Source organism: Capra hircus, chromosome 7, assembly GCF_001704415.2.
Source record: "Capra hircus breed San Clemente chromosome 7, ASM170441v1, whole genome shotgun sequence".
In the NCBI taxonomy this organism is placed as follows: domain Eukaryota; kingdom Metazoa; phylum Chordata; class Mammalia; order Artiodactyla; family Bovidae; genus Capra; species Capra hircus.
In genome coordinates, this window is record NC_030814.1 from 42,049,409 (window position 1) to 42,077,360 (window position 27,952).

General features: G+C 39.5%; 1 protein-coding gene across 1 annotated transcript; it reads left to right on the plus strand.

Moving 5' to 3' along the window:
• On the plus strand, positions 1,261-27,952 carry LOC102177058 (hepatitis A virus cellular receptor 1 homolog). The gene is made up of 8 exons (XM_018051640.1): positions 1,261-1,426; positions 6,297-6,626; positions 10,907-11,119; positions 17,423-17,641; positions 20,740-20,835; positions 23,981-24,039; positions 25,329-25,398; positions 27,894-27,952. Exons 1-8 carry the CDS (start codon positions 1,261-1,263, stop codon positions 27,950-27,952), a joined length of 1,212 nt encoding a protein of 403 aa, XP_017907129.1.

Here is a 27,952-nt window from a genome sequence, read left to right on the forward strand (position 1 = left end):
GTACTTCCTCTTAATTACTTGAAGTGCCCAGCAGAGGATTTCCTGAGCCCTGATGTCAGTCTTTCCCTCCCTCCAACCTTTATAAGTGCTGATCCTTTATTTTCAATTTTCAGCAAGACCAGTGTCTACTCACTGTCACACCACTGGGACACCTTCTCTACTATTTCTTAGGCAGTAACACCTGCTTGGGAGACTACTTTGGAAGGAACAACATCTAAACTTGTAAGTACAAATCTTGATTAAATTACACAGGGGATTTTGACATGGGAAGGAAACTTGGATAGCTAACTACTGCTCGAGTGCACCCCGCTGCTGCAACAGGAGCTATCTCACAGGCGGGGGCCCTTGCTCTAGCAGAGGCTATTATCCCAGGGGAAAACACACCCAAGCCTGAGGAATGACCTCCACTATCAGGAGCTCCTAGGTTCCCCAAGGGACCCAATCCCAGCCTAGCTGGCTGAGAGCATACCAGAGTATGTTACCAATCAACTGCTCCTATGGTTCTTCCTCTGAGAGAACTTTCTCATAAAAATCAAGAAACAAACGTGTTTTCTTTGATGTCTGATCTAAGTCTGGCAGAGGATAAATTGAGAGGTTTTTCTGAGGACTGTGAAATTTTCACAAAGAAGCTTACTTGGGGGGAATCTCACCTGGGGGGATTTACAGATTTTATGCTACCGCTACCCTCCTAAGAAAGAACAGCACGCAGTACTGGCAGCCAGAGCCCACGCTGACCGAGTGGCTCAAGAAGTCCAAGTCCAAGAAGGCCATGCAGTACATCAGGTGGAAAACAATGCTTTCCCTGAGGCAGATCCAGATTGGAGTCACCAGATGAACTGTAAGGATAGAAATAAGTAGGATAGGATTAATTATTTATTAACGGGTATGAAAAAGCTTATAGTGAAACTCATCAATTATGAAAAAAGTGAAAGAAGTCCAATAGGGACCAGAGGGAAATCTTGCAGTTTTTCAAGGAAGATTAGTGGAAGCTTTTAAATAGCATCCAAATGTGGATCCCTCCTCTCCTGAGGGGCAGGTCCTTTTGGCTATACATTTCATAACCCAGTCTGCCCCAGACTTCAGACACAAAATTCAAAAAGCAACTGCTGGAAGGAGGAGGTCCTCAGACCTTTTGAGCGATTTGCTCCAGTTGTCTGATTTGGTTTTCAATAATAGGGATATGGCCGAAAAGGCTGAATAAGTCCAGAGATATACATAAAAGTCCCAAATGATGGCAGTGGTCCTGTCCACTCATAGACCATGAAAGGGAGGCCAGACTTCCTGAGTCATTTGACTGTGCAAGGCCCATGGGTATCCAAAATCAGTGTGCCAGGTGTGAACAGAAGGGACACTCAACGAAAGATTGTGATCAGTGAGCTTTTAGAAAGCATCCAGGACGTTGAAAGGGAGAATGCCCCAGATGCCAGTGAGCGACAGGGGGCCCTTGGGTATTGACAGTTTCATAATCAGAAGACTGAGGTGGCCTGAAGCCAAAGGTGACTTTGCCTAGAGAGGCCATCTACATAACTAATGCCAAACTTCAGGTGGTCATTGATGTGGAAGGCCACTTAGTAGAATTTCTTAGAGATACTAGTGCAACCTTCTCTGTCTTAACCCAGAGGGTTAGAAATCTTAACAAACATAAGAAATATGTAATGGAAGTGTCAGGAGAGAGACGGAGGTACACTTTCCCGAGACCCCTTTTGTACAGCATCAATGGCCAGTTGTTCTTATACTCCTTTCCGTCTGTGCCTGATTGTCCTCTCTTTCATGGAAGGTGGTAGGGTGGGTTAATTGCTAAGTCGTGTTTTACTCTCGCAACCCCATGACCCTTGCCAGATTCCTCTGTCCATGGGGTTTCCTAGGCAAGAATACTGGCGTGGGATGCCATTTCCTTCTCCAGGGGATCTTCCCAACCCAGGGATCAAACTCAGGCCTGCATTACAGGCGGGTTCCTTAATGAGTGAGCCACCAGGCAAGTCCTATCTCTGTAATGGAAGGGACTTAACTAAATTAGGCGCTACTCTGTTTCCTGAGGGACAAGGAAGCAACCCTATCACCAATTGATATTCATAGAAAATAAAGAACAGATTAATAGAGATAGAAGACTTAATAAGCCCTGAAGTATAAAATATTAAGATACTGGGCCTAATCAAAAACAAACAGATTAAGGACTGGAATGACCCTTTTCCAGATTTAGAAACTGTTTTGGAAAAATGTTTTGGATCACCAAATCATGGTTATAATCTCTTTCAATGTTTAATTTCTTTTCATTTTTGTCTTTTGCAAATCCATCCTCCAAAGCTTAACATCTAGGAAGCTAAAAGGATGATACTAACTGGTTTATAATTCTTACAGCAGAAAAGAGACAGCCAGCCAGGTGGTTTACTCCTTCCCCAGGCAGGCCTGCATCCTGTCTGAGATGGAAGCAGTTAATGATTCATGATTACCCCTTATCCACTTTTAAGCATAAAACGGTAAACACCTGGAGTAGGAAATGATAGGGACAAAGTAAAGGGACATGATAGTGATTTAATAGTTAATCCCATTAGGTAATTATATGTAAAGAAAAAAGTAAGAGAGACCCTGGTAAGTTAATGATCACCCATGAAAAAAATGGAAAAATCCTGAAACAATGTGGGTTTGCTTGTGTCATACAGCAGAGCAAGTCACTTAGCATCAAAGCCAGATCTGCTTGCCAAACAACAAATCCAAGCTAACTTGCTTAGCTATAAAACCATTTAACAGAAGCATGAGACACGCCCTCAAACTGTAAAAAAATAGTGGCAAATAGGGCCTAAACCTGCCCAGTGACATGAACAAGGTAATGACCCCTAGGACATGCTCTCTGCACACACACACACACACACACACACACACACACACACACACAAATAATTTATGGAAAGGTGATGTTTCAAAGTGAATGACCCTCACTGTCCTGAGACCTGAAATAATTTCTCCATAGTTCCATGACAGTCCCAGGTGTACCGTATAGGGCCCAAAACTCCCCTACCCAACTTGTAGGAGGAATTAGTGATGGAAGACTCACAGAAAGACAAAGAAGGTGGTTTTCTCCCCTACTCTATCCTCCTTTGATGATAAAAATGTAACTCACTGAATACTTGGGGTAGCACAACACTCATCTGCTGGATCTGATGCCTCACAAGCATTCTATTCTAATAAATCACTTCTCTATCACTTTGCCTCTGGCTAATCCTTTCTTGGAGCCCCCAGAACATCACCTACCTGTTTTGATTCTGATACTATAAGGTTGGGGGACACACTAACCAGTTTGCTTTCCCTTTCCTTCAGGACGACAGCGTCATGCATCCATGGGTAGCCATCCTGGGCTTCCTACTCCTTCTGCCATGTAAGTGAACAGGTGGGCTGTGCTTTGGAAGCCTGAGGATGGGGGAGTGTAGGGGCTGTGTGAGTGATGAGGCAGGGTAGGTGTGCTAGGGTTTTGTCAGAAGGTAATGGGGTCAACAAATGAGCAAAGAACCAGGCTGAAGCCTTAAGCCAAAGAAACTGCTTAAATGCTAAGAATTAAAATACTGTGAGTGGGTTACAAGGCATGATGCTGTACAGTGTGGTTTATGCCACTGCTTGTATTTAAACAACAACAACAACAACAAAAATGGAGGGGTGGGTAGGTAGATGGTGGATATGCACGCACTGCTCATGTGTAGGTGGGAAACAGTGACAGCTGTTATCAGAGGGTAGAAGGGGATGAGAAGAAGAAATGGGGATGAGGGGGCAAGGAAAGAGTCCTCTACTCTACCATTCTGTGCTTTTTGACGTTTTTCAACTGTGTGCAACTATTTCTGTTAAAAAGAAAATATTTTAAATTCCCTGCTTTTCCAGTTGTTAAGACTTTGTGTTTCCAATGCAGGGTGCAGGGGTTCCATCCCTGAATGGGTAACTAAGGTCCCACAGACCATGCCATGTGGCCAAAAATTTTTTTTAATAAATAAAGTATTTTAATTAAAAATATTCTATGAGACAGGGGGAAATTTAGGAAGATGCATATCCTAAATTTTAAAACAATCTCTAGAGTTGGGAATCTGAGGAAAAGTGTTTTTTTTTTAATTTTAATTTTTACTTTATTTTACTTTACAATACTGTATTGGTTTTGCCATACATTGACATGAATCCACCACGGGTGTACATGCGTTCCCAAACATGAACCCCCCTCCCACCTCCCTCCCCACAACATCCCTCTGGGTCATCCCCATGCACCAGCCCCAAGCATGCTGTATCCTGCATCGGACATAGACTGGCGATTCGATTCTTACATGATAGTATACATGTTTCAATGCCATTCTCCCAAATCATCCCACCCTCTCCCTCTCCCTCTGAGTCCAAAAGTCCGCTATACACATCTGTGTCTTTTTTGCTGTCTTGCAGACAGGGTCATCATTGCCAGCTTTCTAAATTCCATATATATGTGTTAGTATAGTGTATTGGTGTTTTTCTTTCTGGCTTACTTCACTCTGTATAATCGGCTCCAGTTTCATCCATCTCATCAGAACTGATTCCAGAAAAATAAAGGACCCAATCAAAAAATGGGCCAAAGAACTGAATAAACATTTCTCCAAAGAAGACATACGGATGGCTAACAAACACATGAAAAGATGCTCAACATCACTCATTATTAGAGAAATGCAAATCAAAACCACAATGAGGTACCACTTCACATCAATCAGAATGTCTGCGATCCAAAAATCTGCAAGCAATAAATGCTGGAGAGGGTGTAGAGTAAAGGGAACCTTCCTACACTGTTGGTGGGAATGCAAACTAGTACAGCCACTATGGAGAACAGTGTGGAGATTCCTTAAAAAATTGCAAAGAGAACTGCCTTATGACCCAGCAATCCCACTTCTGGGCATACACACCGAGGAAACCAGAATAGAAAGAGACAAATGTACCCCAATGCTCATTGCAGCACTGTTTATACTAGCCAGGACATGGAAACAACCTAGATGTCCATCAGCAGATGAAAGGAAAAGTATTTTTTAAAATTATACTTCTAGAACAAATTTTTATAGTTAGCCTGTATTACCTTTGTAATCCAAAAATGACACTAAGCAAACTTAACTGTTCCCAGAATTCCAAAGAGAAAACTAGACTCTTATTTTATGTATCAATGAGTGTTTTATTCCCAGAGCATTTCCCAGACTTACAGCCCAGCCCTATGATTAGTCATTGAGTCTCAGATTCTTTTACGGACCACTCAGAATGCATTTGACAATGTAGGGATTTTTAAGCCACTGACTCAGAAGAGAGGTGTTTTTGCTTGTTTGTCTGTTTTTTAAGAGGCAACATGTAGTATTTGACTGAATATTCTCCAATTTTTTGGTTTCACCTGGGTAAGTGGACTCTGCTCCTTTGTACATTGCTCAAGAAGGATCCTTGCTTGAATTTATCTGGTTGATCCTTAAGCCCATGATAAGCCTCAGTTTCTCCTGAAAGTATTATAAACTCATTTTCCTAAGAACTGATTTCTAAACAGCTTACAAGGCTTTGCTTTCTAACCAATGACGCTGTAAGTAAAACTTTAACTCTGCTTTTTTTTTTTTTAAATTTAATTAAGAGCAGGGTTATGAGGTGATTTAATTTGAAAGAGTTGGGAGGTGGGAGGGGGGTTCAGGATTGGGAACTCATGTACACCCGTGGCTGATTCATGTCAATGTATGGCAAAACCAATACAGTATTGTAACACAAAATAAACTAAAAATAAAATTTTTTAAAAAATAATAATTTGAAAGAGCTATTTACAAACTTGAAATAAAGACTTAAAATCAAAACTGAAAATGCAAAAGAGTTTTTAAAAGGGATTTCAACTGAGACAGTGACAATCAGGGGAGAATAAAAGCTATATGTATGTATTACCTATTTAAAAAGCAGATACATGTCAAAAATAGAAAGAAATACACACATATTCATGTATTACTGTAATGGCATTTATTTCAAACCTTTTGGAGAAAAATTTGGTCTTATTACAAGAGATTGAACATATTTCTGACCTTTATCATAAAACTTTCTCTCAGAAATCTATCCTATTAGGAAGTAATTCTGAATACAGAAAAACATTTATATGATGTTTCATCTAGAAATATATCTAGTAAATGATAACGCTGCTAAAGAATATGTGAACATAGAAAAATGCTTATACTAAGTTTTAGAAACTCAAGATGTTAGATGATTTCAAACCAAATAAGGTATATAAAGAAAAAAATGAAAGTAAAGTTAAAATATTGAGACCTCATGCTCTGGTTTCTCTTTATTTACAGATGGTGTAACGTCTTACCGACAAGTGATTGGAGTGGTGGGTCAGTCTGTCACGCTACCCTGCTTCTATGAAGGAAAAGTCACATCCATATGCTGGGGCCGAGGGAAATGTTCTTGGATAGACTGCAGAAATACCGTTATCAGTACTGATGGATACAAAGTCACTGAACAGAAGAATGAACGTTATAAGTTCAAAGGAGATATTGGTAAAAGGGATGTTTCTTTGACCATAGAGAATGCAGTCCTTTCTGACAGTGGCTTGTATTGTTGCCGTATTAAAAAATGGCTTTTCAATGACGAAGAAAACATCATAAAGTTGACTATAAAGTCAGGTGAGCTTGTCTTCCTACTTACTTTGATCGCTTGCTGTGAGTTTCTCTAGATAAAGAGGTTTCTGTTTGATATTAACCTCTTTTTCCTCGAATAGGGAAAGAAGAGGCTCCTATAATCTTGTTTTCTAATAACTCTTCAGAGGATAACTTGTATTTGTGTAGAATGAAGTGTGAACACTAACCTTGATTTAAGACCATAGGCGAGAGGAACTTCCCAGTCAGCAAAATATCTTCTAAGGCAGTGCTTTAGGAGTGCTAATTGATTAATGAAAAAGCATTCACTGTTCCACACTGAGATATAGTGAACATTTTTATGGGGCAGAATTTATTCCACTTAAAGAACTGCCCTTTCCTCTGAGATTATTCTTAGAAGAATGTTGAAATGTCCTTTACATTTTAGGACTTACAGAGAATTTCACACGTATAAAATAGGTAATATAACATCTGGTCAAGTATTTGTATAATTTGGCTTTCAGTTTAGTTCAGTTCAGTTCAGTTCAGTTGCTCAGTCGTGTCCAACTCTTTGCGACCCCATGAATCACAGCACACCAGGCCTCCGTGTCCATCACCAACTCCCGGACTTCACCCAAACTCATAAGCATCGAGTCGGTGATGCCATCCAGCCATCTCATCCTCTGTCGTCCCCCTCTCCTCCTGCCCCCAATCCCTCCAAGCATCAGAGTCTTTTCCAATGAGTCAACTCTTCTCATGAGATGACCAAAGTATTGGAGTTTCAGCCTCAGCATCAGTCCTTCCAATGAACACCCAGAACTGATTTCCTTTAGGATGGACTGGTTGGATCTCCTTGCAGTCCAAGGGACTTGCAAGAGTCTTCTCCAGCACCACAGTTCAAAAGCATCAATTCTTCAGCGCTCAGCTTTCTTCACCGTCCAACTCTCACATCCATACATAACCAATGGAAAAACCATAGACTTGACTAGACGGATCTTTCTTGGCAAAGTAATATCTCTGCTTTCTAATTTGGCTTTCAGTTCAGTTCAGTTCAGTTGCTCAGTTGTGTCTGACTCTGCCACCCCATGAATCACAGCACGCCAGGCCTTCCTGTCCATCACCAACTCCCGGAGTTCACTCAGACTCACGTCCATCAAGTCAGTGATGCCATCCAGCCATCTCATCCTCTGTCATCCCCTTCTCCTCCTGCCCCCAATCCCTCCCAGCATCAGAATTTTTTCCAATGAGTCAACTCTTTGCATGAGGTGGCCAAAGTACTGGAGTTTCAGCCTTAGCATCATTCCTTCCAAAGAAATCCCAGGGTTGATCTCCTTCAGAATGGACTGGTTGGATCTTCTTGCAGTCCAAGGGACTCTCAAGAGTCTTCTCCAACACCACAGTTCAAAAGCACCAATTCTTTGGTGCTCAGCTTTCTTTATTGTCTAACATACACCTTCATACATGACTACTGGAAAAATTAAAATGGGCTTATGGCAATATGAGAACATTTACATCTCCATAAATGTTCACTGGTAGCTTTTAAGAATTTTGTGAAATAAAAAAATCAGGGAAGTTTACATTTTTCCATCTTGATATAGATATCCTACTTTTTCTTACTTCTGAATGAAAGGACAAGACTCTTCAGGATTTCCTGGTTTCTGGTCCTCTCCTAATCACTGTTTTCCCACGACACAGAACCCAATACCCAGGCCTACATAAGTTATGTCTCTTTTTTGCTTTAAATGAACTTGATATTGCTGTCTCCCAACTTTGTAGTTTGTTTGTATCCTTGGTGAAGTCAAGCGAAATAAGGTCAATTCTGATGCAGAAAATGCTGGCTCTAAGGAAACTGCCTCTAAGAGTCAATTAATGGAAGCCAAGATAGATTGGGCCTAGAGACACGTGGGAAAGAGACAGCCTGTGAAGAGATCATTTTGGAGCTGTGGTATTACATGATGGGTCTGCTGCTGCTAAGTCGCTTCAGTCGTGTCCGACTCTGTGTGACCCCAGAGATGGCAGCCCACCAGGCTCTTCTGTCTCTGGGATTCTCCAGGCAAGAACACCGGAGTGGGTTGCCATTTCCTTCTCCAATGCATGAAAGTGAAAAGTGAAAGCGAAGCTACTCAGTTGTGTCTGAATTCGCGATCTCATGGACTGCAGCCCACCAGGCTCCTCCATCCATGGGATTTTCCAAGCAAGAATACTGGAGTGGAGTGTCATTGCCTTCTCCCATGATGGGTCTAGCTGAATATATTTTTAAATGACATAGAAGGAAATTAGGGAAATTTTGTAGTGCTCAGAAATCTTTAATAGATGAATATTTAAAAATTCACTGCCCTGTCCAGAGGGAAACCAGTCCATAACTGAGCCAAAGTGACTCTGCCTCCAATCCAATTCTTTGCTTAAGTTTTCTTGCACTTTTGACAGGATGAACTTACTTTTCAACCTTCTGTTTGGGCTCTTCCTCAGCATCTTCTTCTACCCTTAGCTTCCTAGCTTCTTCCTCAGGAAATATTTACCACCAAGGAAGACAGTTAGTTAAAAAAGCCAAGTAGACTTCTTCCTTGTTATAGTCCTTTGGTCAGATTTTTTTGCTTGCTTCCTCTTTTTGTCTAGATTTGATTTCAAAAGGAATGGAGGGAATTAGGATTGAACATTTCATCAAAACCTCTGACTATACTCTTAGACCAGGTTTGGCAAACTGTACCTGCAGGACCATATCAGATTATAAAACAGGCTCAACAGCAGTTTAATAAAGTTTTACTGAGACACAGTCTCAGCTATTCTATATATGTATATATGTGTGTGTGTGTTATATATATATATATATATATATATATATATATATATATATATGTGCCTCAGTTTATGTACTGTCTATGGGTGTTTTCACACTGACAGTTTTGAGTAATTAGCACTGAGATCACAGGACTCCCAATAAAATATTTACTAATGCATTGTACATAAATACTTGTTGAAAAAAAAGTTTTTCTTCTTAAAGGCAAAATTGGCTAATTTCCAAATTAAGCTGACTTGAATTCCTCAAATGAGTTTTCACAGCAGTTGTCTCATATTAAAGAGACTTGATGTTCTAATATATATTTTGTAGAGTTGAAAATTGAGAATACTGCTTGTGGGCAAAATAGATGTCCCTTGAGGAAAAAAGTCCGCATTCTTGAGTCTACCCTATAACTTTTGCTCTTGTGCCAGGCACTGTGTTTTGGCTCACTTCTAATTTCAGTTCTTTCTCTGGGTATCTCTGAGGACTTCAATAAGGGGTTTGGAATCCCACAGGATTTCTGATTCTGGAAAGCACCAAAGTTGTTATCAGTGGTCATTATCTCTCATGTAGAAAGGACCCTTAAAACATCTAGTCCACCTTCTAACCAAGTGCATAATGCATCTGTGTTATCTAGAATATGCTCTTGGTGTGAATTAATCTGTATTTAGGATGCAGGTCTTTTGGAAGGGTACTCATAAGGCCGACTGACTGAATGGCATTTCTTTGGTAAATAGTCAGTTTCTTAGTTACTTACTTAGTTCAGTCACTCAATCATGTCCGACTCTTTGCGACCCCATAAACTGCAGCACGCCAGGCCTCCCTGTCCATCACCAATTCCCAAAGTTCACTCAGACTCACATCCATCGAGTTGGTGATGTCATCCAGCCATCTCATCCTCTGTCGTCCCCTTTTCCTCCTGCCCCCAATCCCTCCCAGCCTCAGAGTCTTTTCCAATAAGTCAGCTCTTCTCATGAGGTGGCCAAATTACTGGAGTTTCAGCTTGAGCATCATTCCTTCCAAAGAAATCCCAGGGCTGATCTCTTTCAGAATGGACTGGTTGAATCTCCTTGCAGTCCAAGGGACTCTCAAGAGTCTTCTCCAACACCACAGTTCAAAAGCATCAATTCTTCAGCTCTCAGTCTGTTTCTTAAGAGCTACTATTTAGGTCCTAGTCATACACCACTGAAAAGACAAATGCAGCTTCAGGATCTAGACATCTTCCCCTTACTCATAGATGTTTATTTAGATACATAAATATAATATACATGACTAGTTTTTACAAAGTGTTCAGCACAAATCCCAGGTATCATTGTTTTTATGTCCATACCTCCTCAATATTTGCCCTTTCAATGCAGCTGTTTTCTTGTTGTGACCATGTCTTCACTCACTCCTCAGTCAGAGACTCTAGTTGACCAGTGATGTGAACTCCGAGTTCATGGGAGACAAATGTTCATTTCTGCCTGAGGACAGTCTCCTTGGTTGTATTGATTCACAGGCTCTTATTTCCTGCAGTATGTTGAATCCTTGCTTTCATGTTGATTTCTAGCTCCACCTACGACAACAGTGAGCCCCAGTACCACTTCTGAAAGCCCAAGTACTACCAATATTCCAAGGACCACCTACACCACTCCTCCAACAAGGAACACCACAATTCCAGAAAGGAACAGCACTACCACAGTAGTCACGGATACTCATATGACAACGGGGGCCTCTACTTCTGCTCTTCCAATGCCAACACCCACAGAGGACCACAAGCCAGGTAAACAGTTGTGCTTCTGAGCCCAGAAGCCTTTAAAGGATTGGATATAGACCTTCCTAGGCACAGTGTTAAGGCTGAGGTGTAGTCTAGGGTAAGGATTCTTAACAGGCTACCATATCTGACTTGAGAGTTTGTGAACTCCTATCCCTGTAGCTCAGTAGGTAAAGAATCTGCCTGCAATGCAGGAGACCCTGGTTCTATTCCTTGGTTGGGAAGATCTGATGGAGAAGGGCTAGGCTTCCCACTCCAGTTTTCTTGCGCTTCCCTTATGGCGCAGCTGTGAAGAATCTGCCTGCATTGCAGAAGACCGGGGTTTGATCTCTGGTTTGGGAAGATGCCCTGGATAAGGGAAAGGCTACCCACCCCAGTATTCTGGCCTGGAGAATTCCATGAACTATATAGTCACAAAGAGTTAGACACAACTTGGCGACTCTCGCTTTCACTATACCTTGTTACATTCACCTTTTGGAAGTACAAGCATATCAGAATGAAGGGGACTTGTGACTCTTTATCTCATTCTTAAAAGAATTCATTAATACAAAAAAAGTCAGACCACTGATCTTGGACATCTAAGGAAAGGAGGACTTGGCTGAGTTGTTATGTTGTTATGAGGGAAAAGCAGAAATGCCAGAACAAGGGCAGATGAATGAGAATCTGTCCTTACAATGAGCTGTGAATAGAGGTCACTTAATCCATTCTGAGGCCTAATCCAACACTTGAGGAGAAAATTTCAGTGGAGATAATATTTATTCTGTTTCTTGAGTCAGGAACCAGCCTAACCACTTCTTAAGTATTAATCCACTTAATTCTTATGATAACCCTATGCACTGTAGGTGTGACTCAATCCTATTTTATATTTGTGAAGACTGAGACACAGTGTCTAAGTTCATCATTGGGAATCACATGAATAGAAAATGGTTGAGCCTAGATTGTCCCATTAATTTGAATTTTGGGCCTCTCTGCATTCTATCCTGATCATAGATCATGTGTTTGGATGAATTTGTGCTGTTCTGACATCTTCACTGGAAGCCCCTTTATACAATTACCCTGTCTTTTCAGGGTGTCAATGACTTACACAGTTTTGCTTCTATCACCCTTTAATATATTTATGTAGCAGGAAATGTACTCATACTGTAATACAGTAAGCATCAGATTTAAGGACTGAAGAGATTTAAAATGCACACGTTTTTTTTTTAATTCAGGGTCCAGAGTTTATACTTCATATTTCTGTGAGATAAAACTTTAGGTTTAATACAAATGGAGAATAATTTGACGTATGGGTAGGGAAATAGCTTGGCATTCAGAGGACTCGTTTATGATCAAATTTTCTATTTTTTGGATTAAAAAGGTAGCTTTTACCTTTGGAGATTCCCAAAGCCTCCCCAACTCTTTGATACCTTGAAGTGACTCTGGAATCTGAGAAGTAACAGAAATATCACAACCTTTTAGCCAAAAACGTCTGATGGAACACACTGATTTCTCTTCATTCACATTGAACTGTGTGTATTCAACTAGGAAGGATCTGAAGGACTGGACTTTGATCTGAGTTTGGAAGAGAGGACTTTAGGTTAAAACTATGAATTTAGAGTTATGAAAGTTTGTTAAAAAAAAAAAAGTTTTCTTCCAGGTAGGAAGCATATTAGAGCATCTGTTGACTTTCTCAGTATTGACTTACTTCTTAATAGTTTGTGTCTGCTGAGGTGCCTGGATTAGTGCTCCTGGTTTGGGGAACACGTGTAAGTTATGGCCCTTGTTTAAAGCAGAGGTTCAGAAAGAAAGTCTTGGTGTATTTGTCCATAGGACCTCTGCGTGGATAGAACTCACTGAGTATTACATGTATCCTGATAATTTCCCTCAAAGTCTGAGATTACGGTTGAGCTTTACAGGGTAGAAGGGAGGAGAACACAGAAGAAGAGCCGCTGCAGGGGCATTCGTCCTTATATCCGTCCCCTCTATATGCTCTGTGACCCTGCACATGCTGGTCACCTGAAATACTCCTGCACTGGTTGGATGTGAAATCACACGAGCCCACCTGCTCCCTTCCCCACGCTGTGTCCACAAACCTCTTCTCTATGTCTGTGTCTCTATTGCTGGGCTACTAATAGGCTCATCAGAGCCATTTTTCTATATTATCTTCTGATTAAAAAGAAATGTATTTTTTTAAATAAATAAACAAAAATTAAGTCATAGAGGCAGTGGAGAAAAGAAAGATGCCCACAAAGACCCAAACTAGAGAAAGAAGTTAAGCAAAAAAGGTCTTTCTCAGATTTAAGTTGGATAAAGACTCTGATCATCTGACTTTCTTGTTGCTCTGTATTAGTTCCTAAAGTGAGCCACATCCTGTTTTAGATTTGAGCACTGGGGGAAGGAAAAACAAACAAAAGAGAAAACAAAATACTACTACCAGAAGCAGTGACTAAAGAAAGAAATGAGAAATTCCACAAAAAACAAAGACTGCTAAGAACAAGAGTAAAGGTGTTGAAATGTGAGGTCCATGGTGAGCAGGTGAAAAGAAGACCAATGAGAGGCAATAAGGAAAGTCCAGGTTTGGGAGCTCTTGTTCAGGCAGCACCGCTAACTTGCCTGGAAATTCTGCGGTGCCCTCAGAGGGAGGGATATAAGAATCCTATTAAGAGACAAATGGTCAACTCTGCAGATCAGATGAGATGTCTGATAGAAAATAAAGGAGAGATTTCAAGAAAGGAAAAAGGAAACATAGCCCTGAGAAATCCCAGTGAAATTTTTTGGTGCGGAATGAAAGATGAGTTAAATAACACAGGATATCAGTCCTATGAAAGGAGTGGCCGGAGCACAACTGCAGAAGGAACCAGGGAACCAGGAACATTTCTTTGTGCCTCTTTACCAAGACTCAGCCTTTGGACAGTACTTTGCCTTAATGTAACCTCAAGAACTTGGATATTCTTAGTTGATTTTCTGTGCTGGTTAATATGTGCATCTCCCTGGAAGGATGTATAGATGGATAATTAGGAACTTGAATAAGGTCAGGAAATCCAGATTGGGGTTCTTATGAAGGGAGTGTATTAGTGCCAGCTCCAATGCCCTGCTCCACAAACATGAAATAGCACTGGTATGAACCCAAGTTTAACTGGGTGTCCTTAACATGCACAATTGTAGGCTTTAGGGGAATTTTAAGTGTATAAAAAGTGAAATAATCCAGTCTATTGTTAAGCTCTCCACATTATCATTTAGAGCAAATTTATTAATAATAATAAAATATCTATATGGCAGGGTAATACATCATGGCCATCCTTGAATTTTTCTCTAAGAAAGGATCCAAGAGTAATTCCTGATTTTTGTTTTGTTATTTTTTTGGTAGTGGAAATTTTCCTATGCAAATTATACATTAATCTTCCTTTCTTATCCCTCGTCATGCCCCAAATATTCTTGTTCCAAACATTATTAGCTAAAAGGAAATATTTGTGAAATTAATGTTTCTTTGAGTACAGAGAGTGCAGTTCCTCTTGACAGTGGCCTACATTGCTGCGGTGTTGAGAAGGTAGTTCAATGACATAAAAAATATCCTAGAGTTGTGTAGGAAGACACGTGAGCTTGTATTTCTACCTACTTTGATCACTTGCTGTGAGCTTCCATGGTTTTTTGTTTTGTATAACTTCTTCTTTCATTAATAAGATTATAGGTTCCTATAGTCTTGTTTTCTAATCACTCTTGGGTTAAAATAACTTTATCTAAACAAATAACTGTATTTGTGTAGAATGAAGTGTTAACACTAATCTTGATTCAAGACCATAGGCTAGAGGAACTTCCCAGTCAGAAAAGACTGCTATCTCCTAAAGCAGCCTTCAGTAGTGCTAGTTGGCTCATGAAAAAGCATCCACTGTTCCACACTGAGATATAGTAAACATTTTTACGGAGCTGAATTGATTCCACTTGAAGAACTGTCCTTTTCTCTGAGATTATTTCTCAATAGAAATTTTAAATATCCTTTCCTAACATTTTAGGACTTACAGAGAATTTCACATGTATAAAAGAGGCAATATAATGTCTGATCAAGTATTTGTATAATTTGGCTTTAACAGAGGCCAGTTCAGTCTTGTTGTAAATACATTGTATGGGCCTTTATCTTATATAGTTTCACTTCCTCCTTCTGCCTTGTCTTGGATTTTTTGAAACACATTTCATACCATATCACTAAATTACTTCTTTAAAAATTAAAACAGGCTTATTGCAATATGAAAACACTTGCATCTCAATAAATGTTCACTGGTACTTTTTAAGAATATTGTGAAATAAAAAAATCAGGGAAGTTTACGTTTTTCTATCTTGGAGTAGACATGCTACTCTTTCTTACCTCTTGATGAAAGGACAAGATTCTTCACGATTTCCTGGTTTCTGGCACTCTTTCCTAATGAATATTCTCCCACAAAAGTCTTCTATCGAAAATAGAACACTATACTCAGGACGTCATAAGTTATGTCTCTTTTTTGCTTTAGATGATTTTGATATTGCAGTCTTCCAACTTTGTGCTCTGTGTCCTTGATGAAGGCAAGTAAAATAAGGTCAGTTCTGATGGAGAAGACACTGACTCTCAGGAAACTGCGTCTAGGAGTCAATTAATGGAAGCCAAAGAGGCTGGCCATAGAGACATACGGAAGAGACAGCTTGTGAAGAGATCATTTTTGGAGTTGTGATATTATGTGATTGGTTTAGCTGAATATATTTTAAAATGACATAGAAGGAAATTAGGGAAATTTTGTAGTGCTCAGAAATATTTAATAGATGAATATTTTAAAATTCACTGCCCTGTCCAGAGGGAAACCAGTCTATAACTGAACCAAAGTGACTCTCTGCCTCCAATCCAATTCTTTGCTTAAGTTTTCTGGCACTTTTGACAGGATGAACTTACTTTTCAACCTTCTGTTCAGGCTCTTCCTCAGCATCTTCTTCTACCCTTAGCTTCCTAGCTTCTTCCTCAGGAAATACTTACCACCAAGGAAGACAGTTAGTTAAAAAAAGCCAAGTAGACTTGGCATATTTTTTTTGTTATAGTCCTTTGGTCAGATTTTTTTTGCTTGCTTCCTCTTTTTGTCTAGATTTGATTTCAAAAAGAATGGAGGGGATTGGGATGCACTTTTCATCAAAACCTCTGACTACACTTTTAGACTAGGGTTGGCAAATTGTAGCTCTAGGACAAGATCAGATTGTAAGACAGGCTCACCAAAAGTTTGATAAAGTTTTATTGAAACACAGATTCAGCTATTCACTTATATACTGTCAATGGATATTTTCACACTGACAGATAAGAGCAGTTATCACTGAGATCACAGTACTCCCAAAGGCTAAAATATTTACTAATGCCTTGTACATAAGTACTTGTTGAAAAAAGTTTTTTTTCTTGAGGGCAAAATTGGCTAGTTTCCAAATTAAGCTGACTTGAATTCCTCAAATGAGTTTTCACAGCAGTTGTCTCATATTAAAGAGACTTGATGTTCTAATTTATATTTTATAGAGTTGAAAATTGAGAATACTGCTTGTGGGCAAAATAGATGTCCCTTGAGGAAAAAAGTCTGCATTCTTGAGTCTACCCTGTAACTTTTGCTCTTGTGCCAGGCACTGTGTTTTGGCTCACTTCTAATTTCAGTTCTTTCTCTGGGTATCTCTGAGGACTTCAATAAGGGGTTTGGAATCCCACAGGATTTCTGATTCTGGAAAGCACCAAAGTTATTACCTGTGGTCATTATCTCTCATGTAGAAAGGAACCTTAAAACAATCTAGTCCACCTTCTAACCAAGTGCATAATGCATCTGTGTTATCTAGAATATGCTCTTGGTGTGAATTAATCTGTATTTAGGATGCAGGTCTTTTGGAAGGGTACTCATAAGGCCGACTGACTGAATGGCATTTCTTTGGTAAATAGTCTGTTTCTTAGGAGCTACTATTTAGGTCCTAGTCATACACCACTGAAAAGACAAATGCAGCTTCAGGATCTAGACATCTTCCCCTTACTCACAGATGTTTATTTAGATACATAAATATAATATACATGACTAGTTTTTACAAAGTGTTCAGCACAAATCCCAGGTATCATTGTTTCTATGTCCATACCTCCCCAATATTTGTCCTTTCAATGCAGCTGTTTTCTTGTTGTGACCATGTCTTCACTCACTCCTCAGTCAGAGACTCTAGTTGACCAGTGATGTGAACTCCGAGTTCATGGGAGACAAATGTTCATTTCTGCCTGAGGACAGTCTCCTTGGTTGTATTGATTCACAGGCTCTTATTTCCTGCAGTATGTTGAATCCTTGCTTTCATGTTGATTTCTAGCTCCACCTACGACAACAGTGAGCCCCAGTACCACTTCTGAAAGCACAAGGACCAGTATTACCAATATTCCAAGGACCACCTACACCACTGCTCCAAAAAGGAAGACCACTATTCCAGAAAGGAACAGCACTACCACAGTAGTCACGGATACTCATACGACAACGGGGGCCTCTACCTCTGCTCTTCCAATGCCAACACCCACAGAGGACCACAAGCCAGGTAAACAGTTGTGCTTCTGAGCCCAGAAGCCTTTAAAGGATTGGATATAGACCTTCCTAGGCACAGTGTTAAGGCTGAGGGATAGTCTAGGGTAAGGATTCTTAACAGGCTTCCAAATCTGGCTTCACAGAATTTGTAACTCTCATTCTTATTACATTCACCTTTTGGAAGTATAAGCATTTTCATAGTGAAGGGGACATATGGCTATTTATCTCAACTTCAAAGGAATTCACTAATGCAAAAAAAGCCAGACCGCTGATCTTCGACATTTAAGGAGGATAGTGGATTGGGCCATGTTGTACACAAAATTATAAGGAATAAAATAGAGGTGCCAGAACAAGGTCAGGTAAATGAGAATCTGTCCTTACAATGAGCTGTGAATAGAGATCACTTAATCCATTCTGAGGCCTAATCCAACACTTGAGGAGAAAATTTCAGTGGAGATAATATTTATTTTGTTTCCTGAGTCAGGAACCAGCCTAACCACTTCTTAAGTATTAATCCACTTAATTCTTATGATAACCCTATGCACTGTAGGTGTGACTCAATCCTATTTTATATTTGTGAAGACTGAGACACAGTGTCTAAGTTCATCATTGGGAATCACATGAATAGAAAATGGTTGAGTCTAGATTGTCCCATTAATTTGAATTTTGGGCCTCTCTGCATTCTATCCTGATCATAGATCATGTGTTTGGATGAATTTGTCCTGACCTGACATCTTCACTGGAAGCCCCTTTATACAATTACCCTGTCTTTTCAGGGTGTCAATGACTTACACAGTTTTGCTTCTAGCACCCTTTAATATATTTATGTAGCAGGAAATGTACTCATACTGTAATAAAGTAAGCATCAGATTTAAGGACTGAAGAGATTTAAAATGCACACGTTTGTTTTTTTAATTCAGGGTCCAGAGTTTATACTTCATATTTCTGTGAGATAAAACTTTAGGTTTAATACAAATGGAGAATAATTTGACTTATGGGTAGGGAAATAGCTTGGCATTCAGAGGACCCGTTTATGATCAAATTTTCTATTTTTTGGTTTAAAAAGATAGCTTTTACCTTTGGAGATTCCCAAAGCCTCCCCGACTCTTTGACACCTTGAAGTGACTCTGGAATCTGAGAAGTAACAGAAATATCACAACCTCTTAGCCAAAAACGTCTGATGGAACACATTGATTTCTCTTCACTCACATTGAACCGTGTGTGTATTCAACTAGGAAGGATCTGAAGGACTGGACTTTGATCTGAGTTTGGAAGAGAGGACTTTAGGTTAAAACTATGAATTTAGAGTCATGAAAGTTTATTAAAAAAAAAAGTTTTCTTCCAGGTAGCAAACACATTAGAGCATCTGTTGACTTTCTCAATATTGACTTACTTCTTAATAGTTTGTGTCTGCTGAGGTGCCTGGATTAGTGCTCCTGGTTTGGGGAACACGTGTAAGTTATGGCCATTGTTTAAAGCAGAGGTTCAGAAAGAAAGTCTTGGTGTATTTGTCCATAGGACCTCTGCATGGATAGAACTCACTGAGTATTATATGTATCCTGATAATTTCCCTCAAAGTCTGAGATTACAGTTGAGCTTTACAGGGTAGAAGGGAGGAGAACACAGAAGAAGAGCCGCTGCAGGGGCATCCGTCCTTACATCTGTCCCCTCTCTAAGCTCTGTGACCCTGCACATGCTGGTCACCTGGAATACTCCTGCACTGGTTGGATGTAAAGTCACACGAGCCCACCTGCTCCTTCCCCCCGCCGTGTCCACAAACCTCTTCTCTATGTCTGTGTCTCTATTGCTGGCCTACTAATAGGTTCATCAGAGCCATTTTTCTACATTATCTTCTGATTAAAAAGAAATGTATTTTTTTAAATAAATAAACAAAAATTAAGTCATAGAGGCAGTGGAGAAAAGAAAGATGCCCACAAAGACCCAAACTAGAGAAAGAAGTTAAGAAAAAAGGTCTTTCTCAGATTTAAGTTGGATAAAGACTCTGATCACCTGACTTTCTTGTTTCCCTGTTTTCGTTCCTAAAGTGAGCCACATCCTGTTGTAGATTTGAGCACTGGGGGAAGCAAAAACAAACAAAAGAGAAAACAAAAATGCTACTACCAGAAGCAGTGACTAAACAAAGAAATGAGAAATTCCACAAAAAACAAAGGCTGCTGAGAACAAGAGTAAAGGTGTTGAAATGTGAGGTCCATGGTGAGCAGGTGAAAAGAAGACCAATGAGAGGCAATAAGGAAAGTCTAGGTTTGGGAGCTCTTGTTCAGGCAGCACCGCTAACTTGCCTGGAAATTCTGCGGTGCCCTCAGAGGAAGGGATATAAGAATCCTATTAAGAGACAAATGGTCAACTCTGCAGATCAGATGAGATGTCTGATAGAAAATAAAGGAGAGATTTCAAGAAAGGAAAAAGGAAACATAGCCCTGAGAAATCCCAGTGAAATTTTTTGGTGCGGAATGAAAGGTGAGTTAAATAACACAGGATATCAGTCCTATGAAAGGAGTGGCCGGAGCACAACTGCAGAAGGAACCAGGGAACCAGGAACACTGCTTTGTGCCTCTTTACCAAGACTCAGCCTTTGGACAGTACTTTGCCCTAATGTAACCTCAAGAACTTGGATATTCTTAGTTGATTTTCTGTGCTGGTTAATATGTGCATCTCCCTGGAAGGATGTATAGATGGATAATTAGGAACTTGAATAAGATCAGGAAATCCAGACTGGGATTCTTGTGAAGGGACTGGCTTAATGCCCGCTCCAAGGCCCTGCTCCACAAACTTTTAATATCACTGGGAACCCAAAATAACTGAGTGTCCTTCTTAACATGCACGGTTGTAGGCTTTAGGGGAATTTTAAGTGTATTTAAAGTGAAATAATTCTGTCTTTTGTTAAGTTCCCTAGATCATCATCTAGAACAGATTTCTCCATGATAATGAAATACCTATATGGCAGGGCAATCCCTCATGGCCATCCTTGAATTTTTCTCTAAGAAAGTGTAAAAGGGTAATTCCTGATTGTAGTTCTGTTATTTTTCTTGGTGGTGGAAATTTTCCTCCATGAAATTGAACCCCATTTTCCTATTGTTGTTATTCCTGTAGCTTCTTCATCTTCTCCCACGCAGACTACAAGAACCCGGTCTACCTGCCCACATAAAACAAATGTAACGCACTCACCATGGCACTCTACCACCTCAGGTAACTTCAGTTTCTTTTTGGAACAGCTGGGAGCTTTCAAATTTTGATAGATGTTAGCGCATTTTTAAGAGCACATATTCTGAATTAAGACAAGTCTAAATTGAGTGCTACTACTGATTACTCCAATTAGCTATGCGACTTGAACAAATATCTTACCATCTTTGAATCTGCGTTTACCCTTTGGAAAATGGATTGAATGTTACTTATTCTTACAAGGATCACCTGAGATAAAAATCTTAGGACACAGTTAAAATGTAAGTGATAGAGTGGCAATTATGATTATTGCTTAGACTGTCTAGACGTATGTATAACTGAGTACATAGGAAGCTTGTCTGACCTGAAAATATCCACATGCATATCCATATTTTTCTAAGTTAAATGAACCAGCCTTGATTTTCAACTTATTTCTTGGCTCGCTTCCCTGGACAGAGCCTTAAAAGTATTAAATCCAAACTAAGCTGGTCGAGACCAAACTAGTGACCTGTTTGTGTTTCCTCCAGAGACTACACAGGGCCATGAGGCTCCCCTGCTGCCTTGCCAAGCTTTCATTCCATGCGGGCCCTTTGAGATGGTTGAGCACATGCACACCAGCCCCAAAGAGGCATGCCCCGCTGAGATTCTGCTATTCCACCCCTAAAGTATTCCCTATTCTCCCTAATTTGGGCAGGTCTATATTCTTTGGATGTAAGATTTGTCTGTCTTTCCTCTGATGGAGAAAGCTAATGCTGAGTCCTGTCATCTTTCCCATCTAACTCTGTTACCCATGGTGGTAAGTTTGGGGAGTGCCACATGTGAACCCCTTTGTAATGCAGAATTGGTTTATGTGTCCTTGCACCTGTGACGCACCCAAGCAAGGCCAGGCTTCGCAAGACTCCTCATGCATATGACTCACGTGCTCAGGAGTTGCTAATCTGTAGCAGACACCCAGTATGGCCTACCTTTCGCCAATCATTCAAGGAAACTCTTAATTGAAAATGAACATGCAGTGGGACTCAGAATGCTGCTGCTGTTGCTATGTCGCTTCAGTCATGTCTGGCTCTGTGCAACCCCATAGACGGCAGCCCACCAGGCTCCCCCATCCCTGGGATTCTCCAGGCAAGAACATTGGAGTGGGTTGCCATTTCCTTCTCCAATGCATGAAAGTGAAAAGTGAAAGTGAAGTCGCTTAGTCGTGTCCGACTCTTAGCGACCCCATGGACTGCAGCCTACCAGGCTCCTCCATCCATGAGATTTTCCAGGCAAGAGTACTGGAGTGGGTAGCCATTGCCTTCTCCAGGGACTCAGAATGGGACCAATTCAAATTGGGATTAGCTAATAGTTACATTTGGTTTTGAAAGTGGAATCCTTGGTGTGAACTCAAAATCAAAAAGAAAGCGGATTAAAATACAGGTAAGAGCAGTTGGAGCAATTGCACCTCACACTTTTAGGCTAAGAGAAAGAACAAAGTAGGAAATGGGAAATCATTCTCTAAAATATGGCTCTACAACCTGGTCAAGGTAGACTTGCCAGCATGGAACAGACATTGGAGCAGCTGTGTCCCCACGACTTCTGTGACTGCTGCTGTCTTGGCAGCATCTCTGAGGCCCTCCAGGCAAATCTGCACAGTGCCCAAGTCACACTTCAGTGAATTAAAGCCTCACAAAGTAAACAGTGTTAGTCTGGAAGGAATTTTGGTCACCATATGGCCTGCCATCTACCTTTTCAGACAAATGTGCCAATAAACTGTTGTACGTTATCTCACTTAATTCTTCCAGGGCAGGTTTACTTCTTGCCATTGCCAGACTGGGGAGGACCTTGAGCTCTGCTTTGGAGCCAAGCAGCTTCCAATTCAACTGCCCGCCCATGGCAGTTTCAAGCTGCACGCCCATGGGCAAGGTGTTTCATTCCTCACTGCATGCTTGTAAGGAATGAAGGACGTGATATTTAGAAAATCCATTGCATGGTGTCCCCCGCTCATTGCTCCTATCATTATATATCAACATAATAGTATAGATAGTATAGTGGATATTTTTCTAATATGCTGTTAAGCACCTTACATGCATCATCTAATGTGACTACTTTCTGAAACAGGTGCTATCAACAGCTTGCAGTTCAAGGTTACCCAAGTTAGAAAATTATACATTTACATGCATACATATGTGATGTATATGTAAAGAACCTTAATCAAGGTCACACTGGTAAGGGACATTGTCAACACTGAAGTCAAATTTTATCTGACTCCAATCCTTGGTGTTTTACAATATCACCCATTCTGTAGAGTGTTTAGTATAGAATAGATATTCCGTAAAGAGAGAATTCTGTATTTGACCTATAGTTGCTTAGGAGGGTCAATAAGAGATATTTCAAAACACTATTAAAATCTGAATATTCAGTGAATATTCAAAACTTTAAGACATAATATGTATATGGATACTACTTAAAACTTTAATAGAAAAACACATTATATTATAGGATATTACATTATATTTATGATATATGTTATCTCAGCCCCAAGGCCAATGTAGGATAACTATATACACATATATATAGTATATATATAAATATATACACACTATATACACTATATTTGTCTTGGGGGCTGACATAACATATTTTTTATAGCACTTTTGGATCAGTATCTGGGCACACTGGTACATAATGTAGGAGCTGGATGCCACCTGTGTGGGATATCTTAGTGCATTTCACTCATATTTTAAATGTGAAACCAATGTAACATCCATTTTGCACAGGGTAGTTCAGTTCTTTGGTATGCAATGGCTTCTGAGCAATTGGCAGTTTCTTAGCTGTTGTGAAAACTCCGACTACCTACCTTAAATGGAAATTTTTAACCTAGCTCTGAGAACGGGCCACTATGACTCCTTGAACTTATAGGTAAATTTTCTGTGAACCTGCACCTTTTTCCATAGAGACAAAAATGGGTTTCATTTTGGAAGGGACCATGATAAAATGGTTAAAACGCACAGGTTACAGGCTAAATTAATAAAAGTCATTGACTTGGTTTAACTCCTGCAGTGCCTACAGTGTCTGGCCATATGATTATTCGACTTTTCTCACTCATTACCAAATGGCAATGTGCATACACTGGTATTTGCAGTGAAAATTTAATATTTCTTTATAATTCTAATTAATTTTCCTTCTTGTTTAGCAGGTGGGAATAACACTGTGATAAACTTACCAAGGGCTGTTTGCTGTAGCATTCAAACTGTAAGCATCTTCCATTTCTATTTTTTTAGCTGGGTTCACTTGTATGTCTCCCTCGAAGCAAGTTACATTTAGAGATTATTATCATAAAGCTAGACTAGTCCACAGATTGATTCTTTGTGATCCATAAAACAAAGTAGGAAATGAATCTGACTCTTAAATAGGGATACTTTGTGCTCAGTCACTGGGTCACGTCTGACTCTTTTCAACCCTATGGACTATAACTTTCCAGGCTCCTCTGTCAATGGGATCGTTCAGGCAAGAATACCAGAGTGGGTTGCCATTTCCTCCTCCAGGGGATTTTTCTGACCCTGGGATTAAACCCCCATCTTTTGAGTCTCCTGCATTGGCAGGCAGGTTCTTTAGCACTGAGCCACCTGGAAAGCCCAGAGATGCTTTAATTAATTTAAAAAGTTTATATAGATGCACTAGTTTGTTAGAAACACCTGAAAAATGGTGTACTCTACACACACAAACACATATACACACGTACCACAGACTTTCTCCTGGCCAGAAAATTGGGGAAAAAAGAATGAATTAATTCAAGGATAGTAAGTAACATTACTACTAAGGAAGATTGTGATCCTTGTTAGAGAAATAACATGCCTTGAAGTGACATGGTGGAATGGGGGCAATCCCAACCCAAAATTTTATGCCAATAAAAGTGTGCTTGCTTAAATATATGCCCCTAATATCTTTTTCCAAATTAATTGTCCTTCTAGAGAGAAATTTTGAGGCCCCTGCTAAGTCTTTCTATGTATAATCCTCCCCATATGATGACTTATTAAGGTCCTAAGGTCTTGAACAACTTTGTGATTCTGTAGGATGTTCTCATACATTTTCACAGTTAGCTTGAGTGAAAAATCTAAGGAGTTCTAGTCTTGTGAAGTTCATCAAAGCCTCATCTTTGAAGAATTCTTTGAAGAATTTATTAATAGGACGTTTTCTTTGGCTCCCTTGGGTGAAACAACTTTCCTTTTATTGTGTGCAAATAACTCTTAGAAGCAATAAACAAAAAGAGTTTAAGTATGAAGTAATCCTGATCCTAAGTAGTGAGTAATTGCAGCATGGCCATTGTAAGAGAAAGTCCAGCTCAAAAAAAAGGGGCTATTTAGTATGAGGTCAAATGGCCTATGCTACACACCTTAGTGACAATGCAAACACCACCACAAGATTTTAATCACTTTCATGGTATGGGCACTGATTGATCTAATGGATATGGACAGCATTTTTTTATGCCTGTTAAATAGCAGAACTGCCACCATGTAAGTGACTGTTGTATTGTTACATAGTCAGATTATGCTGGATTTAAAAAAGAAACAAGTATACTAAATGATGAGATTGTTCTTACCTGCCAGACAGGTATGTGTAGCAGAAAGTAAAAGCTATATCTGGGCTTCCCTGGTGGCTCAGTGGTAAAGAATCCACCTGCCAATGTGGGAGACATGGATTTGACGTGGGAAGATCTGCTGGAGAAGGAAAAGGCAACCCACTCCAGTATTCTTGCCTGGGAAATCCCTTGGACAGAAGAGCCTGGCGGGTATAGTCCATGAGGTTGTAAAAGAGTTGAACTCGACTTAGTAACTAAACCACAGCAACAACCAACAAGCAACATAGAAGCAAGTTCACAATAGGCAGTAGCAAATTCGTGGGCTTTTTCCGTGTCTTGACGTGAAGGCATCACAGTGTCTCCCAAGTGTCCTGAAAACCACGCAGGGTGTATTCTGTCCCAGTACTAAATCAGTTTCCTGAACTCTACCTTAAGGAGAGAACTGAGCAGATATGTGAAGATGTTTAAGAAAAGATGTTCATTGCTGCTATTTATAATCATGAAATGTTATAAACAACCGAAATGTTCAATAATGAGGTTAATTACTTAGTCAATTAAGCGCGCCTTCTTATGCCCATTAACAAGGTTGTCACTGCAGTGTATTTACTGACATGAGAAAATAGTATCAGTTGTTAAGTGAAAAAACTAACTTTTACTATAGTGTAAGGACTTCTTTGATGGTCCAGTGGTTAAGACTCCACACTTTTTATATAGACGTCACAGGTTTGATCCCTGGTGGGGGTACTTAAATCCCACATGCTGTGTGATATGGCCAAATTATATGTGTGTGTATATATATATATACATAAATTTCATTTATATATATATAAATGAAATACTGTATATGCTGTAGTATATATTGAATATGGTTACTGTTTCTGTTAGTAGAAATATTGGAGAAATAAAATTCTAGAGGAGTATATTTAATGAAAAATGGTGATAGTGGCTTTTCTGGATGTTGGAATTATGATTGATTTTTGTTTTTCTTTCTTTATGCTGAGCCGATATTCTAAAATGAACCTGAAAAGTTTATGTAACATATTTTTTAAAAAATGAAGCAAAGCCTGCTTCCTGTCATCCCATATTCCATCCAACCACTTTACTCCCAACAAGTAAGGTGCTTTTTCCTCCCAAGACACTGGCCATTCCCCCTTTAAGCAAGGATACCTCAGAGGCTAAGTCACCCTCCTCTGTATTCCTCACTTTGTTCATCAGGAACTACATAATGTACCTTTCCCAAGAACCTTATTTAATCTGCTAATGACAGAGAAACAGAGATTCACAGGTGTTAAATAGCTTGTCTAGGGTCACACAGCAACTAAGTAAAAATTAAGCTGAAATTCTGGCTCCAGAGTTTAAACTCTAACACAGGAAGACACTTCAGACTTAATCTTTTTCTCTGGTCTTCCACTTTTTTTCTGTTAAGATACCTTCCCTGCAGGACATCTTTAGGATTAGGGTTAAGTTATATAAAGGGTCGAACATGATGCCTGGTGTATTTTGGGGTTTACCACAAGAGGTGATTTCTTATAAGCCACACCAGGAGGCTTAAATAAAACTGTATTTTTTCCAACTGTGCAGAATTTTAATTGTTAAGCAGCACCATGTATATGAGCAGCTACTTCAAGTCTACTTATAAAGAAATATATAGAATCTTGAATTCTAAGTTAGAAAAAAAAGGAGTTCTTTAACAAAAGGCCAAATTCATTAACTGAGCACATTCATGTAATACCACCATATTAACTTATATGCAAACAAAAACTGTCTTCTTTTCTAATATAATGAGGATTATATATGAAAATACCTTATTAAATTTAAAAATATGTGTAATTTACATATAGTAAAGCAGACTCACTTGAAGATTATAGTTTGAATTTTGTCAAATGTATACACACCTGTAAATACACAATATATAACATTTCTACCATCTCCAAATACATTTTGAATTTTAAGTTGTCTTAGAATTTCCCCATGTGGTTATAAATTCAGATCATTTAGTCTCACCCTTCATGATAACTAACCAAATATTAATAAAGATAGATGTGTCTGGTTACATTATTTTCAGAAATGTTTTCTATCCATAATTCTAACAAGATTTTTTTTTTTATCTGCTGATGTTTCATTACCCTGTGGTGCTGGCACATGATCCGTGGATGATCGCCAATAAGGGAATCTACATTGGAATCTCTGTTATTGTCTTGATACTACTGCTCATGGCGGTGGTATTCATGATTAGCAAAAGTAAGTCGCCTCAGGACTGTGCCTACGGGGGTATTCCTGAGATAAGCTGCCTGCAGTCCTACACCTCACATGATTTCCATTTCACACAAGTTCCTTGATTATTTCCTTGTTCCTTTTTAATCTTAAAACTTTTTTTCCCATAAAGAGAAACATTATATTTAAATTCTCCATAGGAGAAATTAAATATGGAGAGTTAGCATTGGTTGGGTAGAGTTGGGATTTGGAAGTCAATAAACCAGTATAATATATAAGATCTGTTCACTCCTCTTTTTCTCATTCTCTCCAGAACCAATTTCTGTCCTTAGAGGAGGTAAAATTGTTGAGGGTTTTACAGCACCTACTTAA